At 39.3% G+C, this 22,253-nt stretch overlaps 1 protein-coding gene across 1 annotated transcript; it reads right to left on the bottom strand.

Annotated features, from left to right (window-relative positions):
• Positions 1-332: 332 nt before the first annotated feature.
• agpat2 (1-acylglycerol-3-phosphate O-acyltransferase 2 (lysophosphatidic acid acyltransferase, beta)) lies at positions 333-18,538 on the bottom strand. The gene is made up of 6 exons (XM_034123263.1): positions 18,357-18,538; positions 11,247-11,380; positions 5,351-5,526; positions 5,030-5,125; positions 1,751-1,823; positions 333-559 (listed from the first exon to the last, which is right to left on the bottom strand). The coding sequence occupies exons 1-6, from the start codon at positions 18,536-18,538 to the stop codon at positions 402-404; spliced, it is 819 nt and encodes a 272-aa protein (XP_033979154.1). The 3' UTR covers positions 333-401.
• Between the last annotated feature and the right edge of the window lie 3,715 nt (positions 18,539-22,253).

Genomic DNA, 22,253 nt, shown 5'->3' with positions numbered 1-22,253 from the left:
CTGCTGAACAGAAGGCAAGTGGAGAAAAAAGGCCAACAAATAAAAAAGTACAAAATGGTGATAAAAGTAAGATGTTAAAATAATTAAAGCCAGAGAGAAAGCACGGATGGAGGTGGACAGAGCCATCCAAAAGGCATGCACGAAGAACAACATACATCTGTACTGTCGCCCAGCCGTCCGTCACTCCACTCGCGGCGCAGCGCGGCTACTGATTCGCTGAGGGTCGGGACCCACTGTGCTGAGTTCAGGCCGTCCACCAGACAAGAGGAGATTTCACAACTGTGTCATCTCCTGGCCAGGTGAAGGGACGACCTGGGGGGGAGAGGGGGGAAAGTCTGGGGGGGGTGGGGTGGGGGGTGGGCTTTAGAGGGGACAGAGGAGGAGGGGAGTGTGGTAAATGTTCAGTGCTTGCACGGCCCGTTGCTATGGAGTACGGCGTTAGAGATGCTGTGGAAGGAGGAGTTCATCAGGTCGAAGGAATTGTCGATGAGGGAGGGGATGTCGTCTGACGTCAGCCCCTTCGTCTCGATCTTTGGGAGGATCTTGATTCTGATGGTGCCTGCAGGAGAGAACACTGTCAGGAGTCACATCAAGGAGCCGAGAGGGCATCTCAACTGATGATATCATCACAGTAGGATAAGCCTTGTTTCAGGACTTGTTTTCTACTATCAGTGTGTGTCTTGATAAAGAATGCTAAAGGTCCATATGTCCAGTGCCACCTTTTGGCTGAAAGAGAGTATAAAAGCTGTCTCAGTCTTCAGACAAAGGCTCCTGATTCACGTATCCTGTCTCTTATACTGTTGTAAAACAATAATCTATAACTTCAATCACCAGCAGTTCTGTGTTTCTATTGTTCTGTATTCCAATGTCCAGAGTGTTGGTTAGCAGATCCACGACAGGACTGCTGACACACTGCATGTTGCATGGTATACAGAGAGAAAAGGTATCCAATACCCTGTTGTTAAATACAGTACTACTGTATACCACATTTTATTACAATGAGTACTTTAAGAACGGTGTATTCATGAGATGAAACATGTGGGCATGTTTGTACTCCTATATGCATGCTGCATCTTTCATAGTGACTAAACAGGAGACTTGGCTGCGTCGTTGGGTTTTGTAGGATTTCTATTTGGGAATATTGGGAATGAGAGGGGAGCTGGAGACGCCATTGCAAAGATACAAAGCTGGTTAAACATCGGCAAAGTATTCCTTTTAGAGTTCCACCAGTCTTAGTTGGATATTTAAGCAATAGCTCACGACAGGCTGTGGTATATGGTCACTATACGCTTCGCGTCGGGCCGAACCACGCCTCTTAGCTGTGATATAATGACCATATACCACGGCCTGTCGTGAGCTATTGCTTTTATAAAACGGTTACAAAGTATGGCAATATGAAAGAAAAATACACACTCTAATTTAAATGTGAAAAGTAACTACAATTCTACCCGTGATATACGCTCATATCACGGGTAAGAACCAATCAGATTGCTTGATTTGACTTATCCGTTTTTATAATTAACTGTATAAACGCAGTATGATACAATAACTTTTTTCACATCCTTATTGACAAAATAATTTCAAATTCAATGTCTTGTCATCTATTATTCCAATACTTTAACAGATGTTTTAGGTTTTGCCGTGGTATCCTTTCAGTATCGATGTTGAGGTATTCATGAATTGAAATCATTATTTTGGTATTGTGACCAGACTTCTTTCAACAGAAAAATGATGTTAAAATAAAGATTACCCGAATTGAACTGCTTTTGTTTCCGTAGGTAGAAACCGCTGTAGGAGGAGAAAACAATGGGTATGATGGGTACCTGAAAAACAAGAGAAGAAAAGGGATTAAACAGACTATACAAATATTATCATCACCTTTTTTGTAGTTATGTTAAATATCTAAAGTAATGTGACTCCTAATCTTTCCCTTCTCCTGAGCCTTCAGCCACAGGAGGAGAATCAAACAGACAGAAGTGCATGACTGCAGCTCCATCACGTTCTCTCTCTCTCTCTCTCTCTCTCTCTCAGCACGAAACTAGCAGTCTCCGTCTCCTCCACTAATAGAGGCCGAGTTGCTCTCCCGAGGCCCCGAGTGGCCCCTTCCCCGGGACTGGCAGAGCCGAACGTGGCTCCCCCCTGGGGGCTGTCCTGCTTCCACTCAATCTGGCCGGCTGGGTACAAATGGAAAAGGCTGCGCGGTAACTCGGCAGAAGCAAACACGCAGAGATAGAAATAGTCTCAGAGCCAACAGGGAGAAACCAAAACACACTCGGTGCGTTCTCCAGACCTCAAATGAAGTTATTCCGCTACCTCTCTCCAACACAAACACACAACAGATCCAGCTCGAGTATCGAACATGGAAAAACTATTTTTAGGCGGAATAGTTTGAGGATTCATTCATAGTGCAGCTTCTTTTTTTTGCATGTCTATTCCATCTGTTTATAGTCAGTATTTCTGCAAAGTTGCAACATTTCCAATAACCCCAGATCGTTATGAAGTCAAAATATCTTAATAATAGATTATGTTATCCTTTCCAAAATTCACAACATGTTTTTTATAATTGAAATATTCTGCTTGAATCCTATTTGTTGGCATTATGGAACTTTATTAACGGGGCAGCAATATATATAACTCCTGTGGGGATTGTCCACAGTATTGAGTATGTAAGTCGCTTTGGATAAAAGCGTCTAACAAGTAACATGTAATGTAATGTAATGTAATAACACCAGCATAACAAACATAAATAAATAAATACCAAACTAACTAATTTAATCTAATAAATCACATTATTCACATAAAGAACTTTATTTAAGGACATTTACATTATTTGTATACTGTTAATGACATACTGTTATACTACTGATAATACGGCTCATACCGTGTAAACTTTTGCTTTTTTGATATTTGTCATATGTATTTGCTTGTATTATACTATACATTTTACTGTACTTAACTTCTGGTTAGATGCTACCTACATTTCGTTGTCTCGGTAGTTGTAGTCTGTGCAAATAATGTAAATCTAATCTGATCATATGACGACAGACATTTGAAGCTCCATGTGTAAACCTGGATTAAGGCTCTGAATGTAAAGAACAGACATTTGGTCCAGCCTTCACTGTTTGTGTAACATAAGCACATGTGAGCCGCGCGGCAGAGCCAATAGAGGCCCTACAGACATTGTTAATGGGTTTGCTAATAAGGAGCAGCAGGGCTTTGTTTTTCTAGCCTCTCAGCCTCACTGCATGCACATCTGAATCAAACCGATATTAATCTTTAGCAGCAAGTAACAAGAAGAAATTGGCTCACACAACACACCACAAGGTTTACGCCTGAGTCGCGGTTCCTGGCCAGATCTCATTCAACAATGTTTTTTTAATTCTTTCCACCTGTCGGACCTGCAGAGTGAGCGCTACGAAACGTGGACTCAAGGACAGAGACCTCCCACCTGCATGCAGGAAGAGAGCAGCTCATAAAAACACCCTGCCAGTCACTCTGCAGTCATTATATGCCGTCTTTTCTAACTTCAATCATTAGGTGAGAGGAGTCGGGGGGCAGATTACGTCACTGCACAGCCGAGAAATCAATTCACAGAAGACAGAAAAAGTAAGAAAGGGCTCAGACAGACAAAACAAGTCTGACCATTTCAAAGCATTCCTTGTTTCATTCGATATTGGATATGGTAGGGCTGTGCGATTATGGCAAAAATCATAATCACGATTATTTTGGTCAATAATTGATATCACGATTATTAAATACGATTATTCATTGACTTTGAAAACGTCAATTTATTGAACTTTAAAACAAATTAAAATAATAATTTGAACAGTATCTGTTTAACTGTTGATTACCCTGAACGTATAATTCAACTGAAAAACCAATACATAAAATAAATGATACATTTATATTTACATTTACATAAATAATATCAAAATAATAAATACCAATAAAAAAGATCAACAAATATTTTGGAGCGCACTTCAACAAGCTACTAAACATATATAAATATGATAAATAAATTAGACTATAAAATAAATTAGATCAAATATGTCACAACCTAGCAAAGCAAAATAATCGTTTTTTTTCGATTATGTTGTTTTTGTAATTGTGGCAGGCCAAAATCGTAATTGCGATTAAAAAACGATTAATTGCACAGCCCTAGGATATGGTTAAATCAAAATGTGCCTTGTGCCACATAAGGTTGCTAGCTCCCCCATGTGTCTAGAATCAGCACATTGCTCCTTCTTTTAGGAAACAAAACTTGGCAGAAGTGCCCTTGAACACAGCCAGCGTTATTACAGGCGCTTTTTGCCAGCAGGGTTAAGTAAACGAACAGGAAGTCATGACACAGGAAATGGGTACGATAGCAGACACTTTTTTTGTCACTCAGGGGGAGGATTCACAAAAGTGGATTGCGGTTGCTGATGGCATAATGATTGTCGTTCATTTGAGCAACTGTTATCTGCTCAAGGTCGGATGCTAAAATATATGACTACTGATAGTAAGTTTTGCAGCTGAGTGCAATTTTCCTTTTTTTGCATTTGATTTTAATTATATATGTGGCAAAGTATAGGCTTAAATGTTGCATTTGCACCAAGAACACAGTAGGCAAAACAATTGCAGAGGAGAAAACGAAATATACAATTTTCAGAAAGCAAGCTACGAGGAGAGATGCAGAGACATTCCTCAAGACATCAGGAAATAGTGTCAACATCACAGATGAAAAACCTATTTTTTTTTGTCAGTGTCAATTACTGTAAGGTAATAATCCTTTTTATTTAAGTATCATTTTTCAAGCAAGAGAGTTTTCCTGGGCAAGGAAATTCAAAACTAAATTGCAAGAGGACCATCACTTGAATTAAAAGAATATTTGCATGAGTCAAAGCAGAAGAAAGTCTGGGCCTAACCCTTCTTATGCCTCAGGAACCACCAACTCTCTGAAGATAGAAGCCATGCAGTCCCTTTGTGAATGTGGCCCTGAGTAAACATACACAACAGCATTTCAGGAGATAAGAGGAAAAGGGCTCACTTGTGCCTGCACTGCCAGATGGAAAGCTCCTTTTTTGAAGGGCAGCAGGTTGCCCGTCTGGTTTCGCGTTCCCTCTGGAAACACCCACAGACGAATCTGTAGAGGGAAAAGCACAAAAGTGTCAATTCAAATCATAACAATGACACATTATTTGCAGAAGGAAAATCTAAGAAAACGACACATAAATAACGGTCAAATTAATTTGACATAAAAGCATCTCCTTTTTTTCTTTGGGATGTAAAGGCTTACTTTAACTCAGATAAACAGATCTCCCTTTAACACTGATTTCAGGGTGTTCTGGTGTGACATCATCCACATTACCTTGTCGTCCAACATGGTTTTGGAAGCGTCAATCATCACACTCTTGGCGTCGTTCGGCTTCTTGCGGTTGATGAAGACGATGCCTCCCAGCCAGCAGATGAGACCCACGGTGCCGGCGTAGATCAACTCCTTCTTGGCGATCATGGTGCAGCGGTCCGGCAAGATCTCCATCAGACCTGAGGAACAGAGGATAGCAGAGGAAACAGTCAGAGGAAATGCATGTATAAAGGGCTTTATTTAACCAAAAATAACTAATGTCAAGTACTTCATAACTTTAGTTAATTATCTCCAGGTAAAGTCATATCTGAAAAACTGCATCCTAAATGAATGAGTAAGCTATATAGCATAGGAGTTCGAAATAGGAGCAAAGGCAAATCATTTAGGTGTTTAAGCAACATATTTACAACGAGAGGCACGCACGTACTTTAAAAAGGTGGTCTAATAAAAATCTAACGCCACCATAAATGACATTCATTTAGCGACAATTAAAGTATTTGTATAAGATGATGTAAATTAGTCATATTTCAAAGGTTGAAGACATCATAAAATATGATGAAGATTTGAAAATACATTTGAAAACCTCAATAGAAGCTACTAAAGAAAAAATGACTGTGTAAAGCCCTAACCATTTGTATAAATGCTTAAAAATGTAAAAAAATGACTAGATTTAATTAAAGGTCCCATGTTATGGCCATTTCTACTGATCATAATTCCATCGTTGAGGTATACTAGAATAGATTTACATTGTGCAATGTTCCAAACTCACATTGATTTCTCATACAGCATCTCTGTATAGTATGTGTATTCACCATAGACTGTATATATAAAGGTATTCACTCTCTGCCCTAAACGGCTTGTTGGAGCTCCTGCCCCCCCCCTCCCTATGAGCCCACTGTGCTCTGATTGGTCAGCTCGCCCACTCTGTTCTGATGAGTCTACCACCGTTACAGCGGAACATCAGTGATTATGTGTTACAATGGCGTTTTTAGCAACCAGAAAACGACACCAGTAATGACAAACAGATGAGAATGCTGCGTGGGGTCTGGGTGCCGTGTTGGTGGGACGTTGCGGGGCTCGCTGGTCCGCCCTGTGGGGCTCGAGGAGCGGACAGTGTGAGGTGGATTACTGGGTTGCGGTCGAATAGTCCAAAAATCAGCTCCTATCGTCTATCCCTATCGTCTATTCCTTGACCTCCGAGTGAAACGTCACGGGGTTAAGGAATAGTGGATAGGAGAATTCAAAAGGACTTCGGAGAAGAGACTGCGGTGCTTTGAGAATCCGACTGCACTTTCACTATCCGACGTATTTATGATGCGCCAGCGGACGTCATGAATGTGTGTCTGCTGCTGTGGGGAAACTATGGAAACTACAGTTTTCTATACAGCGGACTACAACAGGGATGTTTAATAAGAACGAGGGACTACTGTAAACTCATCTAGAGACTCTGCACCGTGCTCTGATGCTGTTGCTTTATGCTTTATGAACGGGGACAACAGAGAAACATATTCTTCATGACCAAAGTTGGAATTGAAATAAAAAAGGAAAGTGAAACTTATGCTCGTCACCCTCTCCCTCCGGTCCACATTAATACAAATGATCCCAATACGTATGACTGTATGAAAAGATCTTAAAATGAATACAAATGTATTTATTGTATTTTATCTCAACATCAGCAAAACAAAGGAGCTGATTGTGGATTACAGGAAGCAGCAGGGAGAGGGACACGCCCCCATCGCCATCAATGGGACTACGGTGGAGAGTCAAAAGCTTCAGGTTCCTTGGGGTCCACATCACTGAGGATCTGACATGGTCTCTTCACACCACCACCATCACCAAGAAAGCTCGACAGCGGCTCTTCTTCCTCCGCAGGTTGAGGAGGTTCAAAATGGACTCCAGGATACTCTGCAACTTCTACAGGTGCACGATAGAGAGTATCCTCACTGGCAGCATGACGGCCTGGTACGGCAGCTGCACCGACCTCGATCGTAAGGCTTTACAGAGGGTGGTGAAAACTGCACAGCACATCACCAGGACGGAGCTGCCATCCATGGAGGACCTTTACTCCCAGCGGCTCAGGAAGAAATCACTACGGATTATCAAAGACCCCCATCACCCCAGCCACAAACTGTTCTTTCTGTTGCCGTCTGGCAGACGTTACCGCAGCATCCGGGCAAGGACAAGAAGATTCGGAGACAGTTTCTTCCCGCGGGCAGTGAGACTGTTAAAAAATTGAACTGTTGAAACAACTTCAAACATTCATCTGCTACTCAGTAGTATGTATCTAATACCTAATATATATATATATCATTCCAATAACTTGTATATAGACTCGTACTGCACTATTCCACATCATAACTTTATTTCATTTTTATAACTATTATTATTTTTGTATTGCTCTTGCTCTTATTGTTATTATGTTATTATGTTGCATTGTTGGAGAAGCCTGTGACATAAGATTTTCAACTGCATAATTACTCTGTAGCTATGTCAGATTGACAATAAAGAACCTTGATTATATAAACGTTAGTCCTTAACATCTATCACTGTGTATATCACCATTCAAACATCTTTTCAAAGTTGAACAAACCCCACACAGCTCAGTAAAGACTGTGAAATGTTGACTTTATTTGATAATTTCAGTAAAAACTAACGTTCATATTTCTCTTTGTGATTATAATACTGATGATTGTTCAAAACAAAGCACTTTTGGCAACTTACCACATACGTTTTAAAATGCTTAATAAGTCATCGTAATTTTCATGATATCATTTCTCGTTCATAATCGGTTGTTTCCGTGAGCGGTCGACTGTTGTGTGACGGCAAATGCTGCGGCCGCAAGGCATTGTGGGGCAGCATTTTCTCCTTTCCTTTCGTAAAGGGAGGTCCAGTGGTTCCTAAGCTAAAGGAGGTTATAAAGGAAGTTTGAAACCTCCTTTCCTTTCATCAAGAGAATTAGAACGGCTCTTATCATGGCTGCCACTGAGGTACTTCTGCGGCATTTCACTCCGTTAGGAAGGTTCCTAAGCTAAATGGACTATTCGACCGCAACCCTGGTGTCATTTCCTGGTTGCTGCGTGGGGTCTGCCTGCCATGCCAGCGGGGCTCAGCCTGAGCTGAGATAAGAATAATGAAAGATATCACACACAATATTAGAGACAATCAAAGGATGGTACACAGCAAGTAGATGAGTTGAAGCTTGAGGGGAGAAGACAGAGCAGACAGAACCAAAATTAACTCAGAAAGGGAGCTTGAATCGGAGCTGCAGAGGTGAGGGATCTCAGGTCCTCGCGGTGTTATCACATTGCTGGAGGAGAATCAGCTAATACTGGCTGGGTGTAGCTGCTCCCATGGCAACCAAGACGCCAAGCAGACTCCTGTAGAGTCTGCTCAGCACTAATTAAATGCCTTGTTCTCCCCTGCTGTCACCTCCTTGGCCTCCAGCCTTCCCTCCTCACTCAGCGGCACAGAAACACTCTCCCAGGTACTGGTGGAGGGAAACCATTCCTCTGCTCAGCACAGCCAGAGTCCTCGCAGATTCAGGATAAAGAGGAATGAGGCAGTGCTCATTGAGTCATAGACAAATAATGAGACTAACCCCGAAGATCAGCTGTGAATGTCTGTTGTCATTTTTTCATAACGTCATCACCATAAAAAAGTGGGCCGGATAGTTGGTTGTTATATTTATGTAATTCATGGTGCTGTTTAATTGCTGCTAGAATGCCCCAGTAATTAAGCTGCATGAATCCCTTTATGTGCGGAGAATAGGAGAATAGGAAAGGCTAAATGACAACAAATATATCATTTTTAAGATAAAGAATTATTAGGAATTTTGTATACATCTGTCTTTATTTTGACTTGACAAAAATATGTAGTTGTTGGAAATCTGGAATCTGTATACAACTTGTATTATAGGTGTAGCCTAAGCTTATCTTTCTCTATGCAGAGATACCAGGTTTACACAGAATAAATAGATGAATGTGTGTGTTTGTAAAGGTGTTGTAATTCCTGTGGTTGCACGGCACTCGGCTGAATTCATTCTCCTTTTTGTCTAACACCCTTTGTCAGCACAAAGCTGGTATCATTTTACATTTGTCCCAGTTTCTGCAGGACTGTTGTTAACCTACTCTGCAGCCTGCCTGAGCACCAACATCAGGACATGTGGAGTTTGGATGGGGCTTTATTATTCTATTCAAAAAGGGTATGCACCAGATTGTTTATGGTATTTAGTCGATGAGGCATGGAAGCACTGATGATGTCTACAGTAGTCTTTATTTGGTTGCCGAATGAGATTGTGACTAACGGCAAATGTAAACAGGATCTGTCCACGCAGCTGTCAGAGACAATCCGGCTCTCTGCGATCACAAACACTGTGATGAATTCATTTGTGAAAGGTTACATCAGATCTGTGTGAAGCTATGAAGAGGATATTTAGTTTGTGTCTTCGACAAAGAGTAGGCTTCACTTGGCGATAAAGACAAATGCTTCAGGTTCCACATTATTTATGGTTCCATCGCCCTTTTTCAAATGTTGCTTTTATTTTACACCAACTTCATAACCTCAACCAAGCCTAATAATGCAATATTTGAAGTTATTTTTTGCAGTTTTTTTTTTGCAGAAATGGAATCTGTGCACAGAAATAGCTGGATGAGAATGCACGTATACACGCTTGAGATGATGAGGGGTTTGTGCTTGAGCCCATTCACCCTACAGTGAAACACATTCAGGTCATCAGCCAGTTGTTCATTGTCTGCAGTGTGAGGGGATGGCTTCCTGTGTGACTCGGCAGTGAGCTCATCCAGGTCAGCAGTGCACTCAAAGCAGGCAGTATTTCATGATGGAAGATTCCTAATAGTAAATCTGATTTTTTTTTTTAAGAAGCGGAGGATGTGAGACCAAATTAAGAAAAACTCAAATGAGTGCAGAGGAAAAGCTGCCATCTGCACAACCATCTTGCGTCATGATGAACCAACACAAACATTTCAGTCAGCATTTACAAATAGATGAGACTGGATGCATTTCTAAAACTTTCAGCACCGTTTCCTTCTAAAAAAGAACTATGACTGTTCTGAAATTGTACAGGAAAACAATTAATATGACAAGTTCCAATGTTGAAAGCTATCTTAATTTATGTTTGGAAAGTGTTTCAGTTTCAAGGTTCGCTTATACTGGTTTGACAATGTAGGAATCATAGTTCTTTTTATACCATCTTAACTGTTTGCAGCAAGAAAACTATAAGGAATAACTTAAAGTGGACCTATCATGCTATATTTGAATAATATAGTGTAGGACCATACCTATATAATGCATATTTATACTTTTTCTTTTCAAAATACCAAACGGATCATGCATTTTAGCCATGTCTCATTTCGCTCAATTTGAAAAATGTTAGCTCTGTTTTTGCAAGGGCAGATTCAGTGAGAACAGCACCATCTACAGGCCTGGCATATGTACTACAGCGTCTCCAGCGCTTTCGAACGGCAATGCCGTGGTTGTCTCCTCCTGATTGGTGGAGTTGGCCCAATAGCCGTAGCGCCACCGTCCTGACGTCAGGACAGTGTTCAAATCTGGATCAGTTTTTATCAGATCCGTTGCAGCCCCTTTTTTAGAGATTTGGGTATGGAGGAAAATAGAGAGGGTTGTGCTTTCTGACACTTGGTGAGTTCCCTGGAACACCGGGGACACATATTCATGTATAAAAGACGTACAAAAGTGCATTTTGCATGATAGGTCCCCTTAAAAGTCAGCAATTAGCATCCGTTTTTGTTTTAATTCATATCTGAAAATCTATGGATTGGATGCTTTGCAAGTTTTCTGCAAGGTGTAGAGCAACAGAAACTGTTGTTTTGAGAATGAAATACATATCCATCTTCATACATAAATGAAGCACAGCACCCACCCAAAACATCCAGGGAGCTCTGGTGGTTGGAGATGATGACGTAGGGACCCTCGGTCTGCAGATGTTCCCAGCCGCTCACATCAAACCGGAGACCCAGGAAATACTTGACATGACGAACCAAGGAGCGGATAAGCCTGGGGGGGGGGAAAGAGGTCATTACAGTCCAGAATAAGTATAGGTTACTGTTCACAGTCATGCATGTGCAGCAGGCTACATATTATTAACCCAGGACCAATGTTTGGGGAAACAGTAGGCTGTAGAAAGCCTGTTAAATAATAAGGTATTAAGAGAAAAAAAAAAATCCCACTTCAAATGTTTAAATATTGACCTAAATCCGACAATCAGGATTAAAAATACAGGATATCTGCTTAATTAACTATGTGCCACATCCCCATCAGCTTTGTTTGTTTCTTGGTTGGTTAAATCATCGCCTGCAGTAAGAACAACGCTCCAATAAGCTTTAAAGAAAATATCCTCCCATCTGCCCCTGAAATAAAACAAAACACACAATTAAAGTTACTCTAGGGATGTTTCTGATTTGATCAATTCTTTCATTTGTCTGGAACCAAGAATGTTTTTATAGCAGTGGCGTTTTTGCTAGAAGAAAAAAAATCAATTTTGTATATATATTGTCTAATGTCTATATAGTCTATATTGTGAATAAATCAACTAATCAATGTCTATTTGTAACTCCTACCAACATAATGAAACATATTGAAGCTGCATTTAGCCATTATTTGACTGGACTTCTCTCTGTGATTTGGTACAATGAGTGACACTTACACATCACAGACAGGCATTTGATCTAATGTAAATATCAAGATACATTATGAAGCTTTAAGAACAGTGTGCAGGTTAACTATTCCTTAGCCCAATGACATTGGAAACACAGATTTTCACACTGAATTTTCCTGTTTTTACACTCTCCGGTCAGGGCTTATCTTCAGGAACAAACCACACTTGAACTGTGTAGTGACAAAGAAGATAACAACTCTGAAATCTGTAAAGACATACGCAAGGCCTCTGCTCCCACTTGGAAAAAAGGTCAATGCCTTTCGAAAAACAACAATGTTCAATGTGAGATAGGGCTGCTCGATTATGGCAAAAATCATAATCTCGATTATTTGGGTCAATAATTGATATCACGATTATTAAAAACGATTATCCATTTACTTTGAAAACATCCATTTATTGAACAAAATTGAACAGTATGTTTTTAACAGTTGATTACCCTGAACTTTAAGTATAATTCAACTGAAAAACCAATACAAATAATAAAAAAATAAATAATAATAATAATAATAATTAAAAAAGAAAAATCGTTTTATTTAGATTACGTTGTTTTCGTAATCGTTGCAAGCCAACATCGTAATTGCGATTAAAATATGATTAATTGAGCAGCCCTAATGTGAGACCTGTGTTGCAACCAGAGGTGTTCAAGCTTTTACTTCTAACAACTGATATGAATTCTCAGCAAGCACTCGCATCCATTACATCTTCAGACAAAAACAAAAGGGCAGTTATTTTCAAATGAATCTAAAATCTCTTGATGTGTTATGATGAAAGGAAAGCCTTGGCCTTTTATGTCCAGGCCAACTCCACATTACCAGTCATTGAGCACTCTATTTCTTAGCCTTTATTTGAAAATCACCCTCTTGTCACCAAGGTAGCAGTGTAATCAAATTGTACATAACTGCTGTAAAATTACTGTTACACTTAGTGTTTTATCTTAAAGGTCTCCTATTATGCAATTTTTAGGCATATATGGGTCTCGGATATACACAAATATATAAAAAACATGGCTATCGTGTTTTGCTCAAAATACCAACAGATCCTGCATTTGAGACATTCCTCATATCCCTCTATTTCAGCCCTGTTAGAGAACTGCAGGTTCGGGGTCCTTAGCTTGAAAAGGAGAGGAGGGGGAGCTTGTGCCTGCTCAGAATTCTACGAGACACAGCTAAATGCTGCCGTGATGAAATCCCATATCATGTTCCAAACCACATCAAGAATCATTTCTGAAACAGTATGGAGCTCAAATGCTTTTTCTCTTGCAGGTTTACCACAAGGTGAGTTCCTTTTTTTATTTCCTGCTTTTTTTACACATACTCTCTCCAGTACAGGTTAGCTCTGAGTGTTAGCGATGCTTGCTAATAATAAAACACGTCGGGCATTGTTTCTGATAGCAACGTTTCTGATAGTGCCGTGGGTCCACATTTCCGATGTTACGTCATATCGGACCCAAATCTGGATCAGCTCCGTTGTACCTCCGTTTTTAGAGATTTGGGTACGGAGGAAAAGAGAGAGGGTTTTTTTTTCTGATACTTTGTGAGTTCCCTGACACACAGGGGACACAGTTATGTATACAAGACATCAAAAAGTGCATTTTGCATGATAGGTCCCCTTTAAGGTTTGAGGACTGAGTTGATTTAAAAATTGGCAAAGGACAATGAGGAATATGAGGCACTTAAGGTAGCCTTGGAGTTCATCTTAGCCCATAGCATTTAGGAAGCTACAAATACAAATTTTGAATTTTTTACGTTAGATATGCCATCTTTGCAAATGTGAATTGTCAATTATAACATGATCATACAGACAAAACTCTGTCTAATTCGGGTGATGCTTTTCAGAGTAGGGCTGTAACCGAAGTTTTTGATTGAATTTATTGAAATCTCCAATATCAACGTATAGGGATGGGTATAGCCTTTCTGTTTACAGTTCTGTCATCAGATTATTTAATACGATTTGTAAAAACATTGTTGTTTCTTTTGATGTGAAATATTATTTATTTTTTATATTTAATATCCGAATATTCGCTGCTGAATACTATCGAATATCCGGAGCCCGACATTTTTTATTCGGGACAGCCCTATTTCAGAGGAAAGAATTTTCCTATTCAAAATTGAACCACACATTTTTGGAAAACAAATGAGCTGTTTTGCCTGTGCAACAAACCAAAACAGACTTCTGTTACACCATTATTTCGACCTTCCCTCTGAGGGAAAATAGATGAGTAACTCACCATCTTATGTCTCATCTTCTTCAAAAAATACCTCATGTCCGTTCCTCATCAGTGAATCACATCCCTTCTCTCAAACTCCCTCATGTTGTTGATGTAATAAGCTCTACTTTTAAAAATGCCTTCTACCAATTTTCTTGTAATTTACGGACCTACAATCTTAGACTTTGCATTTATCTTTGTTAACTTGGAACTCACGCTTTACAACCTTGAAATAATGATGGCAATAATGTAATAATAACTGTTATAATAAAAAAGAGTGGGCTCCATGTTTATTGACAGTTTACAACAGTAATGTGTAAAAAATAATCAACCTTTTTCAATAAGCTTTCGCAAATGAAAGAAAATGAAATGATTAATTAAAGGCTCTTGCTGTGCTAATTCTCTTTGGTTATGCTCCCGATAATTATGGGATTAAAAAAATCAAAGCCACTTATAAAAGCCTTTGTTTCCCCTCATGCCAGAGCTGGTTATTAAAATAGACCAAAGAGAACATTTTCCTGGACATAAAGACTTTGTTTAGATACTGTACAGCTGAATGGCTGTGAAGCTATGGATCAGGGGATCAGGGGAGCAGGGATTTGCAGTTATCTGATACTGTGGTCACTGGTCACTGATCTATGAGTCAAAGCTCACAATGTTAATCAAAGACACAAGAAGCTCCTGAATGCATCACCTGGGCTCGTTACCTTGTGACTCTCCCTTGACACTTAAAGTGGACCTATCATGCTATATTTAAATGATATATTGTAGGGCCATACCTATATAAGGTATATTTATACGTTTCTGTTTTCAAAATACCAAACAGATCATGCATTTTAGCCATGCCTCATTTCGCTCTATGTGCTGTTTGCTGTCTACGGGGCTGATTCTGTGAGACCACGCCCCCCTGCAGGAGAGGGTAGCCGTGCTCTGATCAAGTCAAGAGGGGGAGAAAAAAAGATCTCCGTCCTCCGTGTTTTATCCTGACGTCAGGACAGTGTTCAAATCTGGATCAGTTTTTATCAGATCCGTTGCAGCCCCTTTTTTAGAGATTTGGGTATGGAGGAAAATAGAGAGGGTTGTGTTTTCTGACACTTGGTGAGTTCCCTGAAACACCGGGGACACATATTCATGTATAAAAGACGTACAAAAGTGCATTTTGCATGATAGGTCCCCTTTAAGCTTACCTTGCACATTAAGTATAATTGACTGGTAAACTATAGTAAAATAACTTAACCTTTGACAGGAATACAGTCGCTAGAGTTATCTTTCAACACAACACATTCAGTCTAGTGCAAAAGCCACTGCTTATGCAATGACTCGGCCATGGTTGCAGCAATTGGAAGATTGTTCAAGGGGAATGAAATGGCCTTGGTTCGGTTGGATTCTTTTTATTGCCAATCCACTACGCTTTACCTTTGGTTCATTTCATTATTAGTCTCTAAATAATTTCCTTTTTCCTTCAGAGCATAACACCATTTATGCTGATTTATTCCCAGCATTAATTCAATACATCCTGACTGCTCAGGGATTAAAAGGTCAGCCAGACCTCCTGTTATCCCTGAAAATACTGTACCGACAAAGATACCGGTGTCGAGGCTAATTCAGGTGCTAAAGGTCCGAGAACTGTTCAGGAAAGTGACATGGTCACATGGTCACATGATCACAAAGACACAGTTAGAGTAATTCATTCAGAAAGATAGGCACATGAAAATGAGTGGTTTACCATGTAGGCTTTAAAGGTCAGTTATCCAACAGCCAGTCATACTGACAGCAACACTGGTGGCTTCCCATTGATGATAATACTCCATTCACAATATGGAAACTGAGCCTCTGCCCTTTCATCTGTTGTAATAAGATCCTACCTGATCATTAATATTTCAGCTATAGCAAATATATCAAACAATAAAGCAATCAAAACCATCGTTGTAAGTCTTTCTATTTCTCTAACAATCACCAACTCTAAAAGAGAGACTGAATAAGTAACAACTATAAAAAAAAGAAGTAACCACTGTCAAATTCTGCTTTGAACTGTTAACTAACCCTTAATGCTGGCACATCCATGACACAACAGAAAAATTATAGATAGGCAGACTCGTCTACTGGCAAAGGGAAAGCAGTCTATTGGCTTTTTTTGCGAGTTGTTTAAAACAACCTCTAAATACGTACTAATTTAAGTGGGAAACGGGTATAAGTGACAGGTAAAACTTAGCGTCTGTAGCACAAACAGTACCAAGAAACCAAGAAGAGTGTTTCAGGGAATGCATGCACAACATTCACATTCAGCGTCTATGGATGCCTTTCACAAATTGCACATGCAGAGGCCTGTTCTGGCCAACCATTGTTTACTGTGTTACATTCAAGTCCCCAAAGTCAGCTGTGACGCAAGTCGTGAACCCCAGAATTCAAGTCTTTGTGCACCAATCTGACAGGAAATGTCTGTGAAAAAACAACTCCATCCTGGATGAATGAAAGCACTCTTTATGCTATGGCTGGCTGGTGTAAAATGTGCATCCATAAAACTATTTTTACTCACTGGGCCAGGTCTGAGCCCGCTTTGTCACAGTCAACAGGTTCTGATAACCTTTGAGCTGGCAGAGTGGCTCAATGGTGCAACATGACACCACCACCATAGCTAACATGACTGTGAAACGGTTATTCCTAGAGTAGAGAGCGTGGCAGTGAGGTCTGCTGTTAAAACTGACAGAGCCAAGACCAAGTGAGGAAGCATTGTGCATCATAACTATCCCGTAAACAAACTCTTATCAGGGGAAAATGTGCTATCTGGCATGTCTCTCTTCAAGGGAATTACTGGAATGCAGTCACTTGAGTTCAGCAATCTGTCCTCACTATCTAGGTCACAACATGAGAAATAACCCTGCAACAAAGTGGACACTGAAGGCACACTACATTTCTGTCCTGACAGGTATCAGTTGACCAGGTTAGTGTGCGTGTCGGGTATAACATAACAGATTTCAACCAGTAGTGAGGTCAAGGGGTCATCCATACCAACTGCTGGATGTGTGGAAGTTCATTAAATGAATATAATAAGTCAATATATGTAATGCTGGGTTCACTACTTATTTCTGCTGCAAACAAGTGGTCAAAATTCAGGTTATTACAGGTTTAAAATCCAAGAATATAATAGTCACGGGAGCACCAAATGTGGATTAATCCGCAGAGAAAAAAGCCCCGAACACATGCAATGCTTCCTGCTACTTTAGTACTGTTTGGTGAAAAACTGTGTGCTGATGTGAGTTATTTAGTCTTCTAATTTAGTCACAAGACATATGTTAAGTGTCTTGTGTGCTATATTAAGGGAAAGTAGAACTGGGGAACATAAGGATGACCCCATGACCACTGCCACTAACTATAGCCTCAAGAAAACACCTCATTAATATACTTTCAAAAAAAAAAAAACTTCATAACATTAAAAGCTTCATAACACTAAGATTTGTTGCAGGGCTATAGAGTTGGATTGCATATTTAAAGTGCATTTGTGTTTTTTGAACAGGCACACTGAAATCAGTTGAATTTTCAAAATTCCTGAACAGATTTAGCCTCGAAATGTCCACCACAAGTTAAAGAAAAAGGAGCTCTGATACCAGAACTAGCCAAACAATGACAGCCTTGTGATATTCATTAGGCAGACTAGTGTGCTCACCCCCGTCTAACTTGTTATAGCAAGATATTTGACTGGAGGGAAGATAAGTTAACATTCTTACTGCATATGTAATTACCGTTATCTGAGGCTGGGATTGTTTCACTCACAAAAAAACAAGCCGAGACTTGGCTCGCTATCAGGTTAAATGTTAGCATTCGTGTATCCAGCTAACGTTATCACGTTCCTTATACCAAGGTGTTAAGATAAGATAAGATAAGATAAGATGGTACTTTATTGATCCCAATTTGGGAAATTTCAGACATAATGGTAAACTACAAGCTCCCTTGTGTTACACAGTCGTTATTTTAACATACACTATGCGTCAGTAAGACATTTAAGGTGGCTTGCAAGCATCATATAAAGTGCTGCTAGCCAGCCAGCTAGCACGCAAGCTAACGTCGGCTGGCTGTCAGACAAGCGACATTTATCATGCAAACAAACTCACCTCATGTTTTCAACGTCTCTGCCCCCGCTTTTAAGGAAACACAGGGGAATTGCAAGCAGCGCCAACACCATCATCCAGGCGACGTAAAAGAACTTTTTGAAATAAAATACAAACGTGCTGCTGGTCAACATCAGGAGTGGAAACAGCAGCAGCAGCGGCGGTGCCATCCATAGCACATCCATAGCGATGAAAGTCCTGCTGCCAGCTAGAATACACACACGCGGTTTTTGGGATGAAGAAGCCGCTTAAAAACACTGGCCGGGGCTACGGTGCGAGCAGAGAGGAAAGCACCGCGACCCTGACAACCATTACACAGTCAAAAGTAGTCCTTTAAGGGCACCCTGGCAATGGCTGTGCTCTTCTCTGCCCAAAAGGAACATGTACCGCTGCTCAATGCTCATCTGTTGCTTAATGGCATCAGAGGTGGAGTCAAATCGTCATGGGTTGGGATTTTTTTTTTTACCATTTCCGGTTTGCTGGACCACTATTTCTGATGTCACAAGCTACCAGATGTGGAAGTACTCAGATATTTATGAAAGTAAAAGTAGTAATACCAGAGTGTAGAAAAGTGAAATTCTTGCACTAAAATCTGCAAAAATACATCTTCTAAAACTATAACCAATATGCCGATTGGCCAATTAGAGAATAATATTGCCTACATGGTTTATTTATAATTGTTGATGCATACAGTACACCACTTTAATTTTGCAGCTAGTAAATCTGTATGATGTGGAGCTAATTTGTAATTAATTAATTTATAGATGGGTTGCACAACATTTAATAATACTCCATCACTTATTAGAATAGCTCTTAAACTGTCATTTAAAGGCTGTGAAGGAAAAAGTACAATATGTTCCTCTGAGCTGTAGTCGAGTAGAAATATTAAGTAGCAGAAAAGGAAAATACAAAATATAAAAAGTACAGTACAGTAAATGCAATAACAAGTGAAAGCTACTTTCTGGAAAGCTGAATAAGACATTATAATTATTCTGTTTGGTGGGTACCCATATTGTATTACATTTTGGAAAGACTTTCATGATAAGATTTTGTGCAAAACAACACAGAGAATCAACAATTATTTATCACTTATTTGGAATGTGATGATAACAGCTTTAGCTATCATTATCCTATAATGGACAATTCATATTCATAAAGACACATTTAATTAAACTCTTTTTTTTTTAAAGAATGACATGTTTATTTCATAGCCTGTCTGGTATTCAATTAAATCAATATCTGTCAAAGCTTTAATTAGAACGTTGATATTTTATATAAATCTCATGTTGCCAAAACATAACAGGCCTAGGATTCTCTCTCTCCACACGGGTTATCTTCAGAATAAGATCAGTTGGACAGCGGGTTAAAGCACAACATGTGTAATTGGATTAGCAGTGATAATCCAATCCACGGCTCTAATCTGACTCTGACCAGTAGCCTCACTGTGAAGTCTCGGCCGTGTTTTAGAGCTCTACTTGACATGATTTGGAGGATTAGGATCCATCAGTCATTAATCCTGATTTAACATGTGCAGCTATACTAATCATTGGCAGACTCTAAACCTGGCATCGGACCAATCATTTAGAAGCAGCTATGATGCTCATTTTTACCTTGCTCTTTTTTCCATATGCCCCACTAAACATATAATATTGTACATATTTGTTACAATAGTTTTTATATTAGGCCACATATCTTTTTTATATTATTGTTGTAATTATTCCATTCTATTTTTATGTTGCAATGTATAGCCTGTATTATTTGTATTTCCTCTTATTATGTTCACTGTTTCCTTGTAAGGGAACACCTTCTTGGCATTAAACCCTGTTATAATTATGTAAGATAAAGAGGCAGAGGATATCTGTGTGGTGTAAAGTTTCCAGAATTGAAACCTGACAATATGTTGGGTATCAAAATAAAACAAGAATCTTAAACCTGGCTTGTCCAGATTTGTATTAAGATATTTTTATAAAGATATGTATTATTATATAATGCCTCCGTTGCACATATAAACATAGCAGAAAACTTGTAATACAAAGAAATATAGTTTCATGGTGGTCTATAGTTAAAAATGTACTGTGTTGTTGCAAGCATTTTTAAACTGACCTTTACATGTACTCTCAGGTACCACACGGACATATTTTACGTTTAAAAGGTGTTTTGTTTTTTTAAAGGTGGAGGTGTTACTAAAATGGCCAATACTGAGTTCACATTTCCATGCAACAACATAACCAGAGGCTATATCTTTTTTGAGCTTCAAGTTGTGCAGGCTGCAAGGGAGTCAGGGCAATAACAACTCTGCTGCACAAACTGTCCTTTACACAGCAAAGTGTCAACATTGAGTCATTACGAGTTTGAAGTGAAGCTGGTATGGCACGATTGTGTTAGGGTGAAGTTTATGTCAACAAACTGGGGTCATTGGTGTTTAAAAAGTCATGGATTAGTTGGCCTATTGCATTTACTATAAGAGAGGCTGGTAAAACAGTACAAAGAACTTGACTTGTTTTGTGAAAAGTCTCATATTTGTGTGTTTTCAAATTAAAATCATGTGCCCCTGATAACTCTTCATTCACAATCCTTAAATATCTTTCATATTCCTGATTGAAAATAAGATGTCGAACACACAGTATATGATGTTTTGCCTTTAGGGGTCTCTATAAAATCAATAAAAGACCAAGAAGCGTGGGATCATGGGAGTTCTTCCCTTAACCACCAATCAAGATTGTTCAGGAGGTTTGTACCTGGAGCCTGATGACAACTACTACAGTACAAATATATATGTGTAGTTGTTTTGACACAGTTTCAAGCTGAAATGCAAAAGGCTTTTTATACTTGTACGTATCCTATTCTGCTTCCCTATCTAGGAAACACTTATGCAGGTACACAACACACCCATTTGTTATGATAAGTCTCATGTACTGTTTACTCAGTAACAAGTGTCCTGTCAAGATCTAATGCAAAAAGGATGTTATACCAAACAATGCTGGAGATCTATTGAGTGTGTTTGTGTTGTGGTTTGATATGTGGGTGTGTATTTTCAATAACTATGATATGTGTGGATGTTGTAGCCTATATCTGTACTGATTAATGAGTTTGTCTTTCATCTATATTCTGTATATTTATTATGTAATATTAGCAGATTTCACAAAAGGCATGTGGTTTAAAGATAATGTAAAATGGTAAAGATGTAGCAGCAAATTGAGCTTGTCCGTATCAATTTAGACAACTACATCTGACAGTTTTATAAAAAGGCTAATCCAAACTGCCATTTTAATTTCCTCACTTTATCCCACCACAAATGCAAACAGCTGTCATGCTGTTTCACTTCTGCTTACTTAGAGCTAAACTAAAAGTGTGGTCAAGTTATTTAAGTAAGCTTTACAAGAAAAGTTTGAAGAAAGACATTACTGAACACTACATCGGTTGTGTTGTCAATGAAAGTCGTTATATCAGGATACAGAGCTATGATTGTTTCAATTTGCAGAACTACGTTTTCCCCCTGCTTTTCTCTGTTAACCAAATGTTTACACGCAGGGAGTATTAATAAACCACCTGAACTTAGACCAGGGGTGTCAAACTCAAGGCCCGGGGGCCAAATCCGGCCCGCCACATCATTGTATGTGGCCCACAAGAGCTTGCAAAGAATATAATACGTTTATTATAAGGTTACGTGCCGCTTTACAGGAGCACGTTGCCCATAAACTACATGTCCCACAATGCATCTCATTTTGTGAGATGCGCACTGAAGAGACTTGCCATTAATTGCAATTATTTGCCCTAGACTTCTGCTTTCAGACGTAGTTAATTATTAAGTTATTACCCTATCCGATAATAATCCAATGCAGAGGAAATATTGTTAAATAATACAATATTATATATATATTACATATATTTATCTATGTA

Source organism: Trematomus bernacchii, unplaced genomic scaffold, assembly GCF_902827165.1.
Source record: "Trematomus bernacchii unplaced genomic scaffold, fTreBer1.1, whole genome shotgun sequence".
NCBI classification, from domain to species: Eukaryota; Metazoa; Chordata; class Actinopteri; order Perciformes; family Nototheniidae; genus Trematomus; species Trematomus bernacchii.
The sequence above is the reverse complement of the archived record's forward strand: the minus strand, read 5'-3'. Positions and strand labels throughout refer to the sequence as shown.